Genomic DNA, 19,600 nt, shown 5'->3' with positions numbered 1-19,600 from the left:
TCAGACATACTGAGAAGACATTCAGACACGCTGAGAAGACATTCAGACATACTGAGAAGACATTCAGACACACTGAGAAGACATTCAGACACACTGAGAAGACATTCAGACACACTGAGAAGACATTCAGACACGCTGAGAAGACATTCAGACACACTGAGAAGACATTCAGACACATTGAGAAGACATTCAGACACACTGAGAAGACATTCAGACACACTGAGAAGACATTCAGACACGCTGAGAAGACATTCAGACACACTGAGAAGACATTCAGACACACTGAGAAGACATTCAGACACACTGAGAAGACATTCAGACACACTGAGAAGACATTCAGACACACTGAGAAGACATTCAGACACGCTGAGAAGACATTCAGACACACTGAGAAGACATTCAGACATACTGAGAAGACATTCAGACACACTGAGAAGACATTCAGACACACTGAGAAGACATTCAGACACACTGAGAAGACATTCAGACACACTGAGAAGACATTCAGACACGCTGAGAAGACATTCAGACACACTGAGAAGACATTCAGACACACTGAGAAGACATTCAGACATACTGAGAAGACATTCAGACACACTGAGAAGACATTCAGACACACTGGGAAGACATTCAGACACACTGAGAAGACATTCAGACACACTGAGAAGACATTCAGACACACTGAGAAGACATTCAGACACGCTGAGAAGACATTCAGACACACTGAGAAGACATTCAGACACACTGATAAGACATTCAGACACACTGAGAAGACATTCAGACACACTGATAAGACATTCAGACACACTGAGAAGACATTCAGACACACTGAGAAGACATTCAGACACACTGAGAAGACATTCAGACACACTGAGAAGACATTCAGACATACTGAGAAGACATTCAGACACACTGAGAAGACATTCAGACACACAGAGAAGACATTCAGACACACTGAGAAGACATTCAGACATACTGAGAAGACATTCAGACATACTGAGAAGACATTCAGACACACAGAGAAGACATTCAGACACACTGAGAAGACATTCAGACATACTGAGAAGACATTCAGACGCACTGAGAAGACATTCAGACACACTGAGAAGACATTCAGACACACTGAGAAGACATTCAAACGCACTGAGAAGACATTCAAACGCACTGAGAAGACATTCAGACACACTGAGAAGACATTCAGACACACTGAGAAGACATTCAGACACACTGAGAAGACATTCAGACACACTGAGAAGACATTCAGACACACTGAGAAGACATTCAGACACACTGAGAAGACATTCAAACGCACTGAGAAGACATTCAGACACACTGAGAAGACATTCAGACACACTGAGAAGACATTCAGACACACTGAGAAGACATTCAGACACACTGAGAAGACATTCAGACACGCTGAGAAGACATTCAGACACGCTGAGAAGACATTCAGACACGCTGAGAAGACATTCAGACACGCTGAGAAGACATTCAGACACGCTGAGAAGACATTCAGACACGCTGAGAAGACATTCAGACACACTGAGAAGACATTCAGACACACTGAGAAGACATTCAGACACACTGAGTAGACATTCAGACACGCTGAGAAGACATTCAGACACACTGAGAAGACATTCAGACACACTGAGAAGACATTCAGACACGCTGAGAAGACATTCAGACACACTGAGAAGACATTCAGACACACTGAGAAGACATTCAGACACACTGAGAAGACATTCAGACACGCTGAGAAGACATTCAGACACACTGAGAAGACATTCAGACACACTGAGAAGACATTCAGACACACTGAGAAGACATTCAGACACACTGAGAAGACATTCAAACACGCTGAGAAGACATTCAAACATACTGAGAAGACATTCAGACACGCTGAGAAGACATTCAAACATACTGAGAAGACATTCAAACACACTGAGAAGACATTCAGACACACTGAGAAGACATTCAGACACGCTGAGAAGACATTCAGACACACTGAGAAGACATTCAGACACACTGAGAAGACATTCAGACATACTGAGAAGATATTCAGACACGCTGAGAAGACATTCAGACACACTGAGAAGACATTCAGACACACTGAGAAGACATTCAGACATACTGAGAAGACATTCAGACATACTGAGAAGACATTCAGACACACTGAGAAGACATTCAGACACACTGAGAAGACATTCAGACATACTGAGATACATACTGAGAAGACATTCAGACACACTGAGAAGACATTCAGACACACTGAGAAGACATTCAGACACACAGAGAAGACATTCAGACACACTGAGAAGACATTCAGACACACTGAGAAGACATTCAGACACACTGAGAAGACATTCAGACACGCTGAGAAGACATTCAGACACGCTGAGAAGACATTCAGACATACTGAGAAGACATTCAGACACGCTGAGAAGACATTCAGACACACTGAGAAGACATTCAGACATACTGAGAAGACATTCAGACATACTGAGAAGACATTCAGACATACTGAGAAGACATTCAGACACGCTGAGAAGACATTCAGACATACTGAGAAGACATTCAGACACACTGAGAAGACATTCAGACACACTGAGAAGACATTCAGACACACTGAGAAGACATTCAGACACGCTGAGAAGACATTCAGACACACTGAGAAGACATTCAGACACATTGAGAAGACATTCAGACACACTGAGAAGACATTCAGACACACTGAGAAGACATTCAGACACGCTGAGAAGACATTCAGACACACTGAGAAGACATTCAGACACACTGAGAAGACATTCAGACACACTGAGAAGACATTCAGACACACTGAGAAGACATTCAGACACACTGAGAAGACATTCAGACATACTGAGAAGACATTCAGACACACTGAGAAGACATTCAGACACACTGAGAAGACATTCAGACACACTGAGAAGACATTCAGACATACTGAGAAGACATTCAGACACACTGAGAAGACATTCAGACACGCTGAGAAGACATTCAGACACACTGAGAAGACATTCAGACACACTGAGAAGACATTCAGACACGCTGAGAAGACATTCAGACACACTGAGAAGACATTCAGACACACTGAGAAGACATTCAGACACACTGAGAAGACATTCAGACACGCTGAGAAGACATTCAGACACACTGAGAAGACATTCAGACATACTGAGAAGACATTCAGACACACTGAGAAGACATTCAGACACACTGAGAAGACATTCAGACACACTGAGAAGACATTCAGACACACTGAGAAGACATTCAGACACGCTGAGAAGACATTCAGACACACTGAGAAGACATTCAGACACACTGAGAAGACATTCAGACATACTGAGAAGACATTCAGACACACTGAGAAGACATTCAGACACACTGGGAAGACATTCAGACACACTGAGAAGACATTCAGACACACTGAGAAGACATTCAGACACACTGAGAAGACATTCAGACACGCTGAGAAGACATTCAGACACGCTGAGAAGACATTCAGACACGCTGAGAAGACATTCAGACACACTGAGAAGACATTCAGACACACTGATAAGACATTCAGACACACTGAGAAGACATTCAGACACACTGAGAAGACATTCAGACACACTGAGAAGACATTCAGACACACTGAGAAGACATTCAGACATACTGAGAAGACATTCAGACACACTGAGAAGACATTCAGACACACAGAGAAGACATTCAGACACACTGAGAAGACATTCAGACATACTGAGAAGACATTCAGACATACTGAGAAGACATTCAGACACACAGAGAAGACATTCAGACACACTGAGAAGACATTCAGACATACTGAGAAGACATTCAGACGCACTGAGAAGACATTCAGACACACTGAGAAGACATTCAGACACACTGAGAAGACATTCAAACGCACTGAGAAGACATTCAAACGCACTGAGAAGACATTCAGACACACTGAGAAGACATTCAGACACACTGAGAAGACATTCAGACACACTGAGAAGACATTCAGACACACTGAGAAGACATTCAGACACACTGAGAAGACATTCAGACACACTGAGAAGACATTCAAACGCACTGAGAAGACATTCAGACGCACTGAGAAGACATTCAGACACACTGAGAAGACATTCAGACACACTGAGAAGACATTCAGACACACTGAGAAGACATTCAGACACACTGAGAAGACATTTAGACACGCTGAGAAGACATTCAGACACGCTGAGAAGACATTCAGACACGCTGAGAAGACATTCAGACACGCTGAGAAGACATTCAGACACGCTGAGAAGACATTCAGACACGCTGAGAAGACATTCAGACACACTGAGAAGACATTCAGACACACTGAGAAGACATTCAGACACACTGAGAAGACATTCAGACACGCTGAGAAGACATTCAGACACACTGAGAAGACATTCAGACACACTGAGAAGACATTCAGACACACTGAGAAGACATTCAGACACACTGAGAAGACATTCAGACACGCTGAGAAGACATTCAGACACACTGAGAAGACATTCAGACACACTGAGAAGACATTCAGACACACTGAGAAGACATTCAGACACGCTGAGAAGACATTCAGACACACTGAGAAGACATTCAGACACACTGAGAAGACATTCAGACACACTGAGAAGACATTCAGACACACTGAGAAGACATTCAAACACGCTGAGAAGACATTCAAACATACTGAGAAGACATTCAGACACGCTGAGAAGACATTCAAACATACTGAGAAGACATTCAAACACACTGAGAAGACATTCAGACACACTGAGAAGACATTCAGACACGCTGAGAAGACATTCAGACACACTGAGAAGACATTCAGACACACTGAGAAGACATTCAGACATACTGAGAAGATATTCAGACACGCTGAGAAGACATTCAGACACACTGAGAAGACATTCAGACACACTGAGAAGACATTCAGACATACTGAGAAGACATTCAGACACACTGAGAAGACATTCAGACACGCTGAGAAGACATTCAGACACACTGAGAAGACATTCAAACACACTGAGAAGACATTCAGACACACTGAGAAGACATTCAGACACGCTGAGAAGACATTCAGACACACTGAGAAGACATTCAGACACACTGAGAAGACATTCAGACATACTGAGAAGACATTCAGACACGCTGAGAAGACATTCAGACACACTGAGAAGACATTCAGACACACTGAGAAGACATTCAGACATACTGAGAAGACATTCAGACACACTGAGAAGACATTCAGACACACTGAGAAGACATTCAGACATACTGAGAAGACATTCAGACACACTGAGAAGACATTCAGACACACTGAGAAGACATTCAGACATACTGAGATACATACTGAGAAGACATTCAGACACACTGAGAAGACATTCAGACACACTGAGAAGACATTCAGACACACAGAGAAGACATTCAGACACACTGAGAAGACATTCAGACACACTGAGAAGACATTCAGACACACTGAGAAGACATTCAGACACGCTGAGAAGACATTCAGACATACTGAGAAGACATTCAGACACGCTGAGAAGACATTCAGACACACTGAGAAGACATTCAGACATACTGAGAAGACATTCAGACATACTGAGAAGACATTCAGACATACTGAGAAGACATTCAGACACGCTGAGAAGACATTCAGACATACTGAGAAGACATTCAGACATACTGAGAAGACATTCAGACACACTGAGAAGACATTCAGACACACTGAGAAGACATTCAGACACGCTGAGAAGACATTCAGACATACTGAGAAGACATTCAGACATACTGAGAAGACATTCAGACATACTGAGATACATACTGAGAAGACATTCAGACACACTGAGAAGACATTCAGACACACTGAGAAGACATTCAGACACACTGAGAAGACATTCAGACACACTGAGAAGACATTCAGACACACTGAGAAGACATTCAGACACACTGAGAAGACATTCAGACACGCTGAGAAGACATTCAGACATACTGAGAAGACATTCAGACACGCTGAGAAGACATTCAGACACACTGAGAAGACATTCAGACATACTGAGAAGACATTCAGACATACTGAGAAGACATTCAGACATACTGAGAAGACATTCAGACACGCTGAGAAGACATTCAGACATACTGAGAAGACATTCAGACACACTGAGAAGACATTCAGACACACTGAGAAGACATTCAGACACACTGAGAAGACATTCAGACACGCTGAGAAGACATTCAGACACACTGAGAAGACATTCAGACACATTGAGAAGACATTCAGACACACTGAGAAGACATTCAGACACACTGAGAAGACATTCAGACACGCTGAGAAGACATTCAGACACACTGAGAAGACATTCAGACACACTGAGAAGACATTCAGACACACTGAGAAGACATTCAGACACACTGAGAAGACATTCAGACACACTGAGAAGACATTCAGACATACTGAGAAGACATTCAGACACACTGAGAAGACATTCAGACACACTGAGAAGACATTCAGACACACTGAGAAGACATTCAGACATACTGAGAAGACATTCAGACACACTGAGAAGACATTCAGACACGCTGAGAAGACATTCAGACACACTGAGAAGACATTCAGACACACTGAGAAGACATTCAGACACGCTGAGAAGACATTCAGACACACTGAGAAGACATTCAGACACACTGAGAAGACATTCAGACACACTGAGAAGACATTCAGACACGCTGAGAAGACATTCAGACACACTGAGAAGACATTCAGACATACTGAGAAGACATTCAGACACACTGAGAAGACATTCAGACACACTGAGAAGACATTCAGACACACTGAGAAGACATTCAGACACACTGAGAAGACATTCAGACACGCTGAGAAGACATTCAGACACACTGAGAAGACATTCAGACACACTGAGAAGACATTCAGACATACTGAGAAGACATTCAGACACACTGAGAAGACATTCAGACACACTGAGAAGACATTCAGACACACTGAGAAGACATTCAGACACACTGAGAAGACATTCAGACACACTGAGAAGACATTCAGACACGCTGAGAAGACATTCAGACACACTGAGAAGACATTCAGACACACTGAGAAGACATTCAGACACACTGAGAAGACATTCAGACACACTGATAAGACATTCAGACACACTGAGAAGACATTCAGACACACTGAGAAGACATTCAGACACACTGAGAAGACATTCAGACACACTGAGAAGACATTCAGACATACTGAGAAGACATTCAGACACACTGAGAAGACATTCAGACACACAGAGAAGACATTCAGACACACTGAGAAGACATTCAGACATACTGAGAAGACATTCAGACATACTGAGAAGACATTCAGACACACAGAGAAGACATTCAGACACACTGAGAAGACATTCAGACATACTGAGAAGACATTCAGACGCACTGAGAAGACATTCAGACACACTGAGAAGACATTCAGACACACTGAGAAGACATTCAAACGCACTGAGAAGACATTCAAACGCACTGAGAAGACATTCAGACACACTGAGAAGACATTCAGACACACTGAGAAGACATTCAGACACACTGAGAAGACATTCAGACACACTGAGAAGACATTCAGACACACTGAGAAGACATTCAGACACACTGAGAAGACATTCAAACGCACTGAGAAGACATTCAGACACACTGAGAAGACATTCAGACACACTGAGAAGACATTCAGACACACTGAGAAGACATTCAGACACACTGAGAAGACATTCAGACACACTGAGAAGACATTCAGACACACTGAGAAGACATTCAGACACACTGAGAAGACATTCAGACACGCTGAGAAGACATTCAGACACGCTGAGAAGACATTCAGACACGCTGAGAAGACATTCAGACACACTGAGAAGACATTCAGACACGCTGAGAAGACATTCAGACACGCTGAGAAGACATTCAGACACGCTGAGAAGACATTCAGACACACTGAGAAGACATTCAGACACACTGAGAAGACATTCAGACACGCTGAGATACATACTGCGTTCTCCTCTCTATTCACTTGAGTCTCTCTCTCACACACACACACACACACACACACACACACACACACACACACACACACACACACACACACACACACACACACACACACACACACACACACACACACACACACACACACACACACACACACACACACACACTACATTCTCCTCTCCTTAGTTCCCTTACCAGTCACCGAGGGTGTGTATGGTGTAACAGGGGTCTCGGTCTCCTCCGGTTCTAGATCAGGTTCTGTGTCTGGTTCCCCTGGGTCCTGTTCCTCATCCTGAGACGCCAGGGAGGAGGGGGTGGTGCTGCGGGACGAGGTGGGGGCACAGGCTTCCACTGGGTTAAAGGTCAAACTCAGGTCATGGCGTGACCTGGGCACGCGGTCCCTCTCAAACTCCTCTGCTGCCAAGCGTTCCACGTGCTTATACCTGGTGGAGAGAGAGAGAGAGAGAGAGAGAGAGAGAGAGAGAGAGAGAGAGAGAGAGAGAGAGAGAGAGAGAGAGAGAGAGAGAGAGAGAGAGAGAGAGAGAGAGAGAGAGAGAGAGAGAGAGAGAGAGAGAGAGAGAAGAGAGAGAGAGGAGTGGGATGAAAAGGGAGGGGTGAAGAGAAAGAAAGAGAGAGAGAGAGAGAGAGAAGGAGAAGAAAGGAGAGGGGAAGAGAGAAGGAGAGAGATAAGCAAAGTTAAAAGACTGTACAACAGCAAAATGAAAGAGTTCGCCGAGGACAACAGAGTCCAGAAGATGAAAGAAATGACAGACTGTGTCCCTTTTCCTCTTGCCATTCTGAAGGACGTCAACTCTCCTAGTATGATCCTGGTCGTGTCTCCTGTCTGAAGGACGTCAACTCTCCTAGTATGGTCCTGGTCGTGTCTCCTGTCTGAAGGACGTCAACTCTCCTAGTATGGTCCTGGTCGTGTCTCCTGTCTGAAGGACGTCAACTCTCCTAGTATGATCCTGGTCGTGTCTCCTGTCTGAAGGACGTCAACTCTCCTAGTATGATCCTGGTTACGTCTCCTGTCTGAAGGACGTCAACTCTCCTAGTATGATCCTGGTTACGTCTCCTGTCTGAAGGACGTCAACTCTCCTAGTATGATCCTGGTTACGTCTCCTGTCTGAAGGACGTCAACTCTCCTAGTATGGTCCTGGTCGTGTCTCCTGTCTGAAGGACGTCAACTCTCCTAGTATGGTCCTGGTTACGTCTCCTGTCTGAAGGACGTCAACTCTCCTAGTATGGTCCTGGTTACGTCTCCTGTCTAAGGGACGTCAACTCTCCTAGTATGGTCCTGGTTACGTCTCCTGTCTGAAGGACGTCAACTCTCCTAGTATGGTCCTGGTTACGTCTCCTGTCTGAAGGACGTCAACTCTCCTAGTATGGTCCTGGTTACGTCTCCTGTCTGAAGGACGTCAACTCTCCTAGTATGGTCCTGGTTACGTCTCCTGTCTAAGGGACGTCAACTCTCCTAGTATGGTCCTGGTTACGTCTCCTGTCTGAAGGACGTCAACTCTCCTAGTATGGTCCTGGTCGTGTCTCCTGTCTGAAGGACGTCAACTCTCCTAGTATGGTCCTGGTTACGTCTCCTGTCTGAAGGACGTCAACTCTCCTAGTATGGTCCTGGTTACGTCTCCTGTCTGAAGGACGTCAACTCTCCTAGTATGGTCCTGGTCGTGTCACATCTCCTGTCTTCGTTCAGCTGTCACATCTCCACCTTTCCTTCATTGTAACCATACTCTCTCTCTCTCTCTCTCTCTCTCTCTCTCTCTCTCTCTCTCTCTCTCTCCTCTCTTTACTCTCTCTATCATGCCTCATTACCTATCCACAAAACACATTCTCTAAACTCATCACTCGCTTCCTGCACCAGAAAAGTAAATGCACCATCTCCCTCTCCAGACTTTAGTTTTCAGCGGCAGTCAAAGTATGTAACAAAAGACAGAGAGAGAAGAGAGAGACAGAGAGAGAAGAGAGAGACAGAGAGAAAGAGAGAGAGACAGAGACAGAGAGAGAGAGAGAGAGAGAGAGAGAGAGAGAGAGAGACAGAGAGAGACAGAGAGAGAGACGGAGACAGAGAGAGACAGAGACAGAGAGAGAGAGACAGAGAGAGAGAGAGAGACAGAGACAAAGACAGAGAGAGAGAGAGAGAGAGTCTCAGTTGGCTAGGCTGCAGGATGGCTGAACATCAGAGCTGAATCACATTAAACCTGTTCAAGATGTGCCTTCATCCCTCCTCCTCTTCCTCTCTTCTACTCTTATAAACCTAAAAATGGTGAACATGTCTGACTCCCACCCTACTATTAAAATATCTCACTCCTCCCACCTCTCTCTAATCTCCCTCTCTCTATCCCACCCCTCTCTACCCCACCTCTCTCTACCCCACCTCTCTCTATCCCACCTCTCTCTATCCCACCCCTCTCTACCCCACCTCTCTCTACCCCACCTCTCTCTATCCCACCTCTCTCTATCCCTCCTCTCTCTATCCCTCCTCTCTCTATCCCTCCTCTCTCTATCCCTCCTCTCTCTATCCCTCCTCTCTCTATCCCACCTCTCTCTCTACCCAACCTCTCTATCCACCCAACCTCTCTCTAACCCACCTCTCTCTATCCCACCTCTCTCTAACCCACCTCTCTCTATCCCACCTCTCTCTCTACCCAACCTCTCTATCCACCCAACCTCTCTCTAACCCACCTCTCTCTATCCCACCTCTCTCTACCCCACCTCTCTCTAACCCACCTCTCTCTATCCCACCTCTCTCTATCCCTCCTCTCTCTACCCCACCTCTCTCTATCCCACCTCTCTCTATCCCTCCTCTCTCTATCCCTCCTCTCTCTACCCCACCTCTCTCTACCCCACCTCTCTCTATCCCTCCTCTCTCTACCCCACCTCTCTCTACCCCACCTCTCTCTACCCCACCTCTCTCTATCCCACCTCTCTCTATCCCTCCTCTCTCTATCCCTCCTCTCTCTATCCCTCCTCTCTCTACCCCACCTCTCTCTACCCCACCTCTCTCTATCCCTCCTCTCTCTACCCCACCTCTCTCTACCCCACCTCTCTCTACCCCACCTCTCTCTATCCCACCTCTCTCTATCCCTCCTCTCTCTATCCCTCCTCTCTCTACCCCACCTCTCTCTACCCCACCTCTCTCTACCCCACCTCTCTCTATCCCACCTCTCTCTATCCCTCCTCTCTCTATCCCTCCTCTCTCTATCCCACCTCTCTCTATCCCACCTCTCTCTATCCCTCCTCTCTCTACCCCACCTCTCTCTATCCCACCTCTCTCTCTACCCAACCTCTCTATCCACCCAACCTCTCTCTAACCCACCTCTCTCTACCCCACCTCTCTCTACCCCACCTCTCTCTATCCCACCTCTCTCTATCCCTCCTCTCTCTATCCCTCCTCTCTCTATCCCTCCTCTCTCTATCCCACCTCTCTCTCTACCCAACCTCTCTATCCACCCAACCTCTCTCTAACCCACCTCTCTCTATCCCACCTCTCTCTACCCCACCTCTCTCTAACCCACCTCTCTCTATCCCACCTCTCTCTATCCCACCTCTCTCTCTACCCAACCTCTCTATCCACCCAACCTCTCTCTAACCCACCTCTCTCTATCCCACCTCTCTCTACCCCACCTCTCTCTAACCCACCTCTCTCTATCCCACCTCTCTCTACCCCACCTCTCTCTACCCCACCTCTCTCTAACCCACCTCTCTCTATCCCACCTCTCTCTATCCCTCCTCTCTCTACCCCACCTCTCTCTCTACCCAACCTCTCTCTATCCTCCTCTCTCTATCCCACCTCTCTCTCTACCCAACCTCTCTCTAACCCACCTCTCTCTACCCCACCTCTCTCTAACCCACCTCTCTCTATCCCACCTCTCTCTACCCCACCTCTCTCTAACCCACCTCTCTCTATCCCACCTCTCTCTACCCCACCTCTCTCTACCCCACCTCTCTCTAACCCACCTCTCTCTATCCCACCTCTCTCTATCCCACCTCTCTCTATCCCTCCTCTCTCTACCCCACCTCTCTCTCTACCCCACCTCTCTCTAACCCACCTCTCTCTATCCTCCTCTCTCCATCCCTCCTCTCTCTATCCCACCTCTCTCTATCCTCCTCTCTCTATCCCACCTCTCTCTACCCCACCTCTCTCTACCCAACCTCTCTCTATCCCACCTCTCTCTATCCTCCTCTCTCTATCCCACCTCTCTCTACCCCACCTCTCTCTACCCAACCTCTCTCTATCCCACCTCTCTCTAACCCACCTCTCTCTAACCCACTCCTCTCTCTATCCCATCTCTCTCTACCCCTTCCTTCCCCCTTCCTCACCCAACTCCCCCCCTTCTCTTCCTGCTCCCTCTCTCCTGTATGTGAGGTGCTTTATGTATCCATTAAGCTCAGACCACTTCACAGAGACAGCAGGAGGAAATGGGATTCTAACACAGATGTGTGTGTGTGTTCCTGTGCCAGTGTGTGTGTTCCTGTGCCAGTGTGTGTTCCTGTGCCAGTGTGTGTGTTCCTGTGCCAGTGTGTATGTTCCTGTGCCAGTGTGTGTGTGTGTGTGTTCCTGTGCCAGTGTGTGTTCCTGTGCCAGTGTGTGTGTTCCTGTGCCAGTGTGTGTGTTCCTGTGCCAGTGTGTGTGTTCCTGTGCCAGTGTGCGTGTTCCTGTGCCAGTGTGTATGTGTTCCTGTGTTCATGTGCCAGTGTGTGTGTTCCTGTGCCAGTGTGTGTGTTCCTGTGCCAGTGTGTGTGTTCCTGTGCCAGTGTGTGTGTATGTGTTCCTGTGTTCATGTGCCAGTGTGTGTGTTCCTGTGCCAGTGTGTATGTTCCTGTGCCAGTGTGTGTGTTCCTGTGCCAGTGTGTGTGTTCCTGTGCCAGTGTGTGTGTTCCTGTGCCAGTGTGTGTGTTCCTGTGCCAGTGTGTATGTTCCTGTGCCAGTGTGTGTGTGCCTGTGCCAGTGTGTGTGTTCCTGTGTTCATGTGCCAGTGTGTGTGTTCCTGTGCCAGTGTGTGTGTTCCTGTGCCAGTGTGTGTGTTCCTGTGCCAGTGTGTGTGTTCCTGTGCCAGTGTGTGTGTGTGTGTGTGTGTGTGTGTGTGTGTGTGTGTGTGTGTATGTGTGTGTGTGTGTGTGTGTGTGTGCCAGTGTGTGTGTGTGTTCCTGTGCCAGTGTGTGTGTGTGTGTGTGTGTGTGTGCCAGTGTGTGTGTGTGTGTGTGTTTCAGGTAGAGTACAGAAGTAAAATAATGAATCCTGGAGTCTTTGCACAGTGTTCAGTCAACATAATCAGTTCCCTGACAAGCCACAGGCAGCAGTTAAAATACTGCTTCTTAACACAGACAAAGCGGACGGACAAAGCGAGGAAAGTAGTTTAGTTACTCTGTGCCTTTGGCAGTAAAGGGCACATTTTTAACCTGAAAACAATTATAAAGCAGGAACCGTTTCCTAACTGGAGACATACTCCCTCAAGCCAATACTTGTGTTATTGGCAGAGTGTGTGTATGTGAGGGTAGGGTGCCCCCCATCCCTCTCTCTCTCTCTCTCTGTCTCTCTCTCTCTGTCTCTCTCTCTCTGTCTCTCTCTCTCTCTCTCTCTCTCTCTCTCCCTGTCTCTCCCTGTCTCTCTCCCTGTCTCTCTCTCTCTGTCTCTCCCTGTCTCTCTCTCTGTCTCTCTCTCTCTCTCTCTCTCTCTCTCTCTCTCCCTGTCTCTCCCTGTCTCTCTCCCTGTCTCTCTCCCTGTCTCTCTCTCCCTCCCTCCCTCTCCCCATCTCTCTCCCTCTCTCTCTCCCTCTCCCTCCCTCTCTCTCTCTCTCTCTCTCTCTCTCACTCTCTCCCCATCTCTCTCTCTGTCTCTCACTCTCTCCCCATCTCTCTCTCTGTCTCTCTCTCTCTCTGTCTCTCTCTCTTTTTCTCTCTCTCTCTGTGTGGATCTGTTTGCGTAGTTGATATATTTTAAACTCACCTCTCATCCCGTGCCATCCTGGCCTCTTCCATTTTGTCCACATAGTCTCGACTGTGTTTGTTCCTCTCCTCTCTCTCTATCCTCTGCAGTCTTTCCTCTCTCTCTGCACGACGTCTCTCTCTCTCGGCCGACAGGGACTCCTGATGCTGTCTGTAGGAGGAGGAGAGGAGACCACCCAGAGAAGACCTGAGGGGGGAGAGAAAAAGAGAGAGAATGAGAGAGAGAAAGAGACAGGAAAAGACAGTAAGAGACAGGGGGAGACAGGAAGAGACAGTAAGAGACAGTGGGAGACAGTGGGAGACAGGGAGAGAGACAGGGAGAGAGACGGGAGAGACAGGGGGAGACAGGGAGAGAGACAGGGAGAGAGACAGGGAGAGAGACAGGGAGAGACAGGGGGAGACAGGGAGAGAGACAGGGAGAGAGACAGGGAGAGAGACAGGGAGAGACAGGGGGAGACAGGGAGAGAGACAGGGAGAGAGACAGGGAGAGAGACAGGGAGAGACAGGGGGAGACAGGAAGAGACAGTAAGAGACAGTGGGAGACAGGGGGAGACAGGGAGAGAGACAGGGAGAGAGACAGGGAGAGAGACAGGGAGAGACAGGGGGAGACAGGAAGAGACAGTAAGAGACAGTGGGAGACAGGGGGAGACAGGAAGAGACAGTAAGAGACAGTGGGAGACAGGGGGAGACAGGGAGAGAGACAGTAAGAGACAGTGGGAGACAGGGGGAGACAGGGAGAGACAGTAAGAGACAGTGGGAGACAGGGGGAGACAGGGAGAGAGACAGTAAGAGACAGTGGGAGACAGGGGGAGACAGTAAGAGACAGTGGGAGACAGGGGGAGACAGGGGGAGACAGGGGGAGACAGGAAGAGACAGTAAGAGACAGTGGGAGACAGGGGGAGACAGGGAGAGAGACAGTAAGAGACAGTGGGAGACAGGGGGAGACAGGGGGAGACAGGGGGAGACAGGGGGAGACAGGAAGAGACAGGAAGAGACAGTAAGAGACAGTGGGAGACAGGGGGAGACAGGGAGAGAGACAGGGAGAGAGACGGGAGAGAGACAGGGAGAGAGACAGGGAGAGAGACAGGGAGAGAGACAGGGAGAGACAGGGGGAGACAGGGAGAGACAGGTTTTTAATAGGGCTCAGGTAAAGTTAAAACATAACACTCAACTATGTGTGTGTGTGTGTGCATGTGCGTGTGTGAACTCTGCTCGCTCACTTATTTGCTGGTGTGACGGGACTTTGAACTCCAGTTCTGTGGAGAGAGAGATAGAGTGAGTGATACTGAGGGACAACCCAAAATAACACAACACCATTGTTCCCTTATAGAAGAGGATGAGAAAACTAACATGAGCCCCTGCTAACCAGCACCCTGTTAGATAGACGTAATAGGTGATCGATTAGAAGCTTTAGCGACTAGTTAGAAGTAGCCTACAATAGGTGAGACGTGTGCTTGTCCCCCTGCTAACCAGCACCCTGTTAGATAGACGCAATAGGTGATCGATTAGAAGCCTTAGCGACTAGTTAGAAGTAGCCTACAATAGGTGAGACGTGTGCTTGTCCCCCTGCTAACCAGCACCCTGTTAGATAGACGTAATAGGTGATCGATTAGAAGCCTTAGCGACTAGTTAGAAGTAGCCTACAATAGGTGAGACGTGTGCTTGTCCCCCTGCTAACTAGCACCCTGTTAGATAGACGTAATAGGTGATCGATTAGAAGCTTTAGCGACTAGTTAGAAGTAGCCTACAATAGGTGAGACGTGTGCTTGTCCCCCTGCTAACCAGCACCCTGTTAGATAGACGTAATAGGTGATCGATTAGAAGCTTTAGCGACTAGTTAGAAGTAGCCTACAATAGGTGAGACGTGTGCTTGTCCCCCTGCTAACTAGCACCCTGTTAGATAGACGTAATAGCATGTTTGATACCATTAGTAGCCTATACGTTTGAAACTCAACACAAACTAAACACAAGCCCCCTGTCTACTGTGGCTAATAACAGTGGCTGAATTGAGAAGCTAGAATCATCCCTCTTCGTTAGCAGAATTAGCCTACCCCCCTGAGAGTTTACAGTAGGCAAGAGGCACGAAGCTACCATTTCTAGCTAAACATGTTAGCTAACGGCAGTAGGTGAGAAGAACGGAGCATTACCCCCTTGGTTACGTAATAGCATCACAAACTATACGCTGTGCAGAGACATGGAGATGACAAGCAAGACCTGTTACACCTGTTACACCTGTTACACCTGTTAGACCTGTTATACATGTTATACCTGCTACACCTGTTATACCTGTTAGACCTGTTACACCTGTTAGACCTGTTAGACCTGTTATACCTGTTATACCTGTTACACCTGTTAGACCTGTTAGACCTGTTAGACCTGTTAGACCTGTTAGACCTGTTAGACCTGTTACACCTGTTAGACCTGTTAGACCTGTTACACCTGTTAGACCTGTTAGACCTGTTAGACCTGTTAGACCTGTTAGACCTGTTATACCTGTTACACCTGTTAGACCTGTTAGACCTGTTACACCTGTTACACCTGTTAGACCTGTTAGACCTGTTAGACCTGTTAGACCTGTTATACCTGTTACACCTGTTAGACCTGTTAGACCTGTTACACCTGTTACACCTGTTACACCTGTTAGACCTGTTACACCTGTTACACCTGTTACACCTGTTAGACCTGTTACACCTGTTACACCTGTTATACCTGTTAGACCTGTTACACCTGTTAGACCTGTTACACCTGTTATACCTGCTACACCTGTTAGACCTGTTAGACCTGTTACACCTGTTACACCTGTTATACCTGTTAGACCTGTTACACCTGTTACACCTGTTAGACCTGCTACACCTGTTAGACCTGTTAGACCTGTTACACCTGTTACACCTGTTAGACCTGTTACACCTGTTACACCTGTTAGACCTGTTAGACCTGTTACACCTGCTACACCTGCTACACCTGTTAGACCTGTTATACCTGTTAGACCTGTTATACCTGTTACACCTGTTAGACCTGTTATACCTGTTAGACCTGTTACACCTGTTACACCTGTTACACCTGTTAGACCTGTTATACCTGCTAGATCTGTTACCTAAAGGAAATGATAAAGTACATAAAGGAACATAGTGATTAAATACATCAGTAGTACTGCTGGTCTACGAGAGGAAGTGGAGACAGTGGAAGAGGGGGAGAGATCATGTCTTCTAGGCAGGCAGAGGGAAAGGTGACAGGAGACAGAAACAGCAGACCTGAAGAGGTGAACAGTGGCAGAGAGAGTCGTAGTGCAGTGGTACAAGAGAAAGTCACCCGCTGGCTGTGTCAGTTTGGTGGTGAGGCTTTCTAACGTAGCAGAAAACGGGGAAGGCTTTTAAAACACAGAGTAGCAGAAGAAGAAAGGGTGAAAGGAAGTAAGACTTAAAGGGTCATAAGTAAGACCAAAGTGAAAGCTTCTTGGCAGTGAGGCTTCTAGACGCAGTGACAGAAAGAAGACTGAAGGCAGTGAAAGACTCCATAAAGTAGCAGAGCAACAGGAAGTAACAGAATTCAAACAGCTGGCAATCAGTGAGGAAGAATCTCTGAGGAATTTGGGGAAATGTAGTTCTTTGTGCCTTCTAACCTGGCAGCAGCAGCAGCAGAGTCCACTTGCTGTTTAGTTGCGGGTAGTATCGGTTCCTCATCGAAGTCGTAGGAGAAGAGATGGAAGGGAGAGTGGGGGAGGTAGGGCATGCGCTCAGGGGAGGGGTGGTTCGTACCCCGCGTGGTAACTTCATTGGTAGCAGGGATGGTGACAGTGGACTTACGCCTAGCGAGGAGAGCTGTCAGCTGAGAGGGCTGGGCCAAGGGTGAGGTGGGGGAGGAGATCAGAGGGGGAGGAGGAGTCAGGGTAACCAGTGGAGACGGCAGAGAGACAGGAGGAGGAGGAGGAGGAGGAGGAGTCAGGGTAGCCAGTGGGGACGGCAGAGAGACAGGAGGAGGAGGAGGAGGAGGAGGAGGAGGAGGAGGAGGAGGAGTCAGGGTAATCAGTGGAGACGGCAGAGAGACAGGAGGAGGAGGAGGAGGAGGAGGAGGAGGAGTCAGGGTAATCAGTGGAGACGGCAGAGAGACAGGAGGAGGAGGAGGAGGAGGAGGAGGAGGAGGAGGAGTCAGGGTAACCAGTGGAGACGGCAGAGAGACAGGAGGAGGAGGAGGAGGAGGAGGAGGAGGAGGAGTAACCAGTGGAGACGGCAGAGAGACAGGAGGAGGAGGATGAGGATGGGTCTTCTTCCTCTTCTCTTCCTCCTGTTCTCTCTCCTTATTTTCTTTCTCTTTTCTCAAAGTGATGCAGATCGAGGAAGTGATGGAGTTGGAGGAAGTGATGGAGTTGGTTCTGTGAACGCTGGCTGACTGGTTCTGAGTCGATTTTCTGGAAACAGAAGGATGGATGGAGGAGAGGGGGGGTGAATGTGTAAAAATAGAGATTTGTCATTCTCATCACAATAACATGGCAGATGACCTTAAGGTTAGTTGGAGACATGAGAGGCAGAGGCAGGATCCTACATCCTTCCAGAACTTGGGATTAGTCAATGAGTTAGGGTTGTGGAACTAACTACGACTTAAGATTTGAGGGGAAACACGACCGATTCAGAAGCCTCTAGAGCAGGAAAAGTTTCACCTATAGTAGGAGGTAGTTCAGTGAATGTGAGGAGTAACAGATTTTGAGATTTTTTTTTTACCGTTGATTTAACTAGGCAAATCAGTTAACAAATTCTTATTTGTTGGGGGTTAACTGCCTTGTTCAGGGGGCAGAACAACAGATGTTTACCTTGTCAGCTCAGGGATTCGATCCAGCAACCATTCGGTTACTGGCCCAACGCTCTAAGCACTAGGTTTCCTGCCGCCACTATATACTAGTGTTAGTTCTCTGAACTTTTAGGGAACATTTAGGAAGATAGCAAGGTGTTTATGACTACCAGGTGGTCTGAGACTAATTGACCATATTCTAGTCAGGAGGTTTAGAAGGGGAGAAGAGGATAAGGACATGCTATTGTGTGTACTACAGTACTACAGTACCTAGGAGGTGTTATAGTGTGTACTACAGTACTACAGTACCTAGGAGGTGTTATAGTGTGTACTACAGTACTACAGTACCTAGGAGGTGTTATAGTGTGTACTACAGTACCTAGGAGGTGTTATAGTGTGTACTACAGTACCTAGGAGGTGTTATAGTGTGTACTACAGTACTACAGTACCTAGGAGGTGTTATAGTGTGTACTACAGTACTACAGTACCTAGGAGGTGTTATAGTGTGTACTACAGTACTACAGTACCTAGGAGGTGTTATAGTGTGTACTACAGTACCTAGGAGGTGTTATAGTGTGTACTACAGTACCTAGGAGGTGTTATAGTGTGTACTACAGTACCTAGGAGGTGTTATAGTGTGTACTACAGTACCTAGGAGGTGTTATAGTGTGTACTACAGTACCTAGGAGGTGTTATAGTGTGTACTACAGTACTACAGTACCTAGGAGGTGTTATAGTGTGTACTACAGTACCTAGGAGGTGTTATAGTGTGTACTACAGT

General features: G+C 47.2%; 1 protein-coding gene across 1 annotated transcript in view; it reads right to left on the bottom strand.

The window, feature by feature from the left end:
- Window positions 1-19,600, bottom strand: part of LOC129820309 (FH1/FH2 domain-containing protein 3-like) — a gene marked incomplete at its 5' end in the record, with an annotated part of 105,923 nt that overhangs the window by 57,166 nt on the left and 29,157 nt on the right. The window contains 4 exon segments of the mRNA XM_055877378.1: window positions 8,275-8,522; window positions 14,039-14,224; window positions 15,258-15,293; window positions 17,657-18,442. Coding sequence (XP_055733353.1) covers window positions 8,275-8,522; window positions 14,039-14,224; window positions 15,258-15,293; window positions 17,657-18,442 — 1,256 coding nt within the window.

Source organism: Salvelinus fontinalis, chromosome 22 (assembly GCF_029448725.1).
Source record: "Salvelinus fontinalis isolate EN_2023a chromosome 22, ASM2944872v1, whole genome shotgun sequence".
In the NCBI taxonomy this organism is placed as follows: domain Eukaryota; kingdom Metazoa; phylum Chordata; class Actinopteri; order Salmoniformes; family Salmonidae; genus Salvelinus; species Salvelinus fontinalis.
Note: the sequence above shows the minus strand (reverse complement) of the source record. Positions and strands in the feature narration are given on the sequence as shown.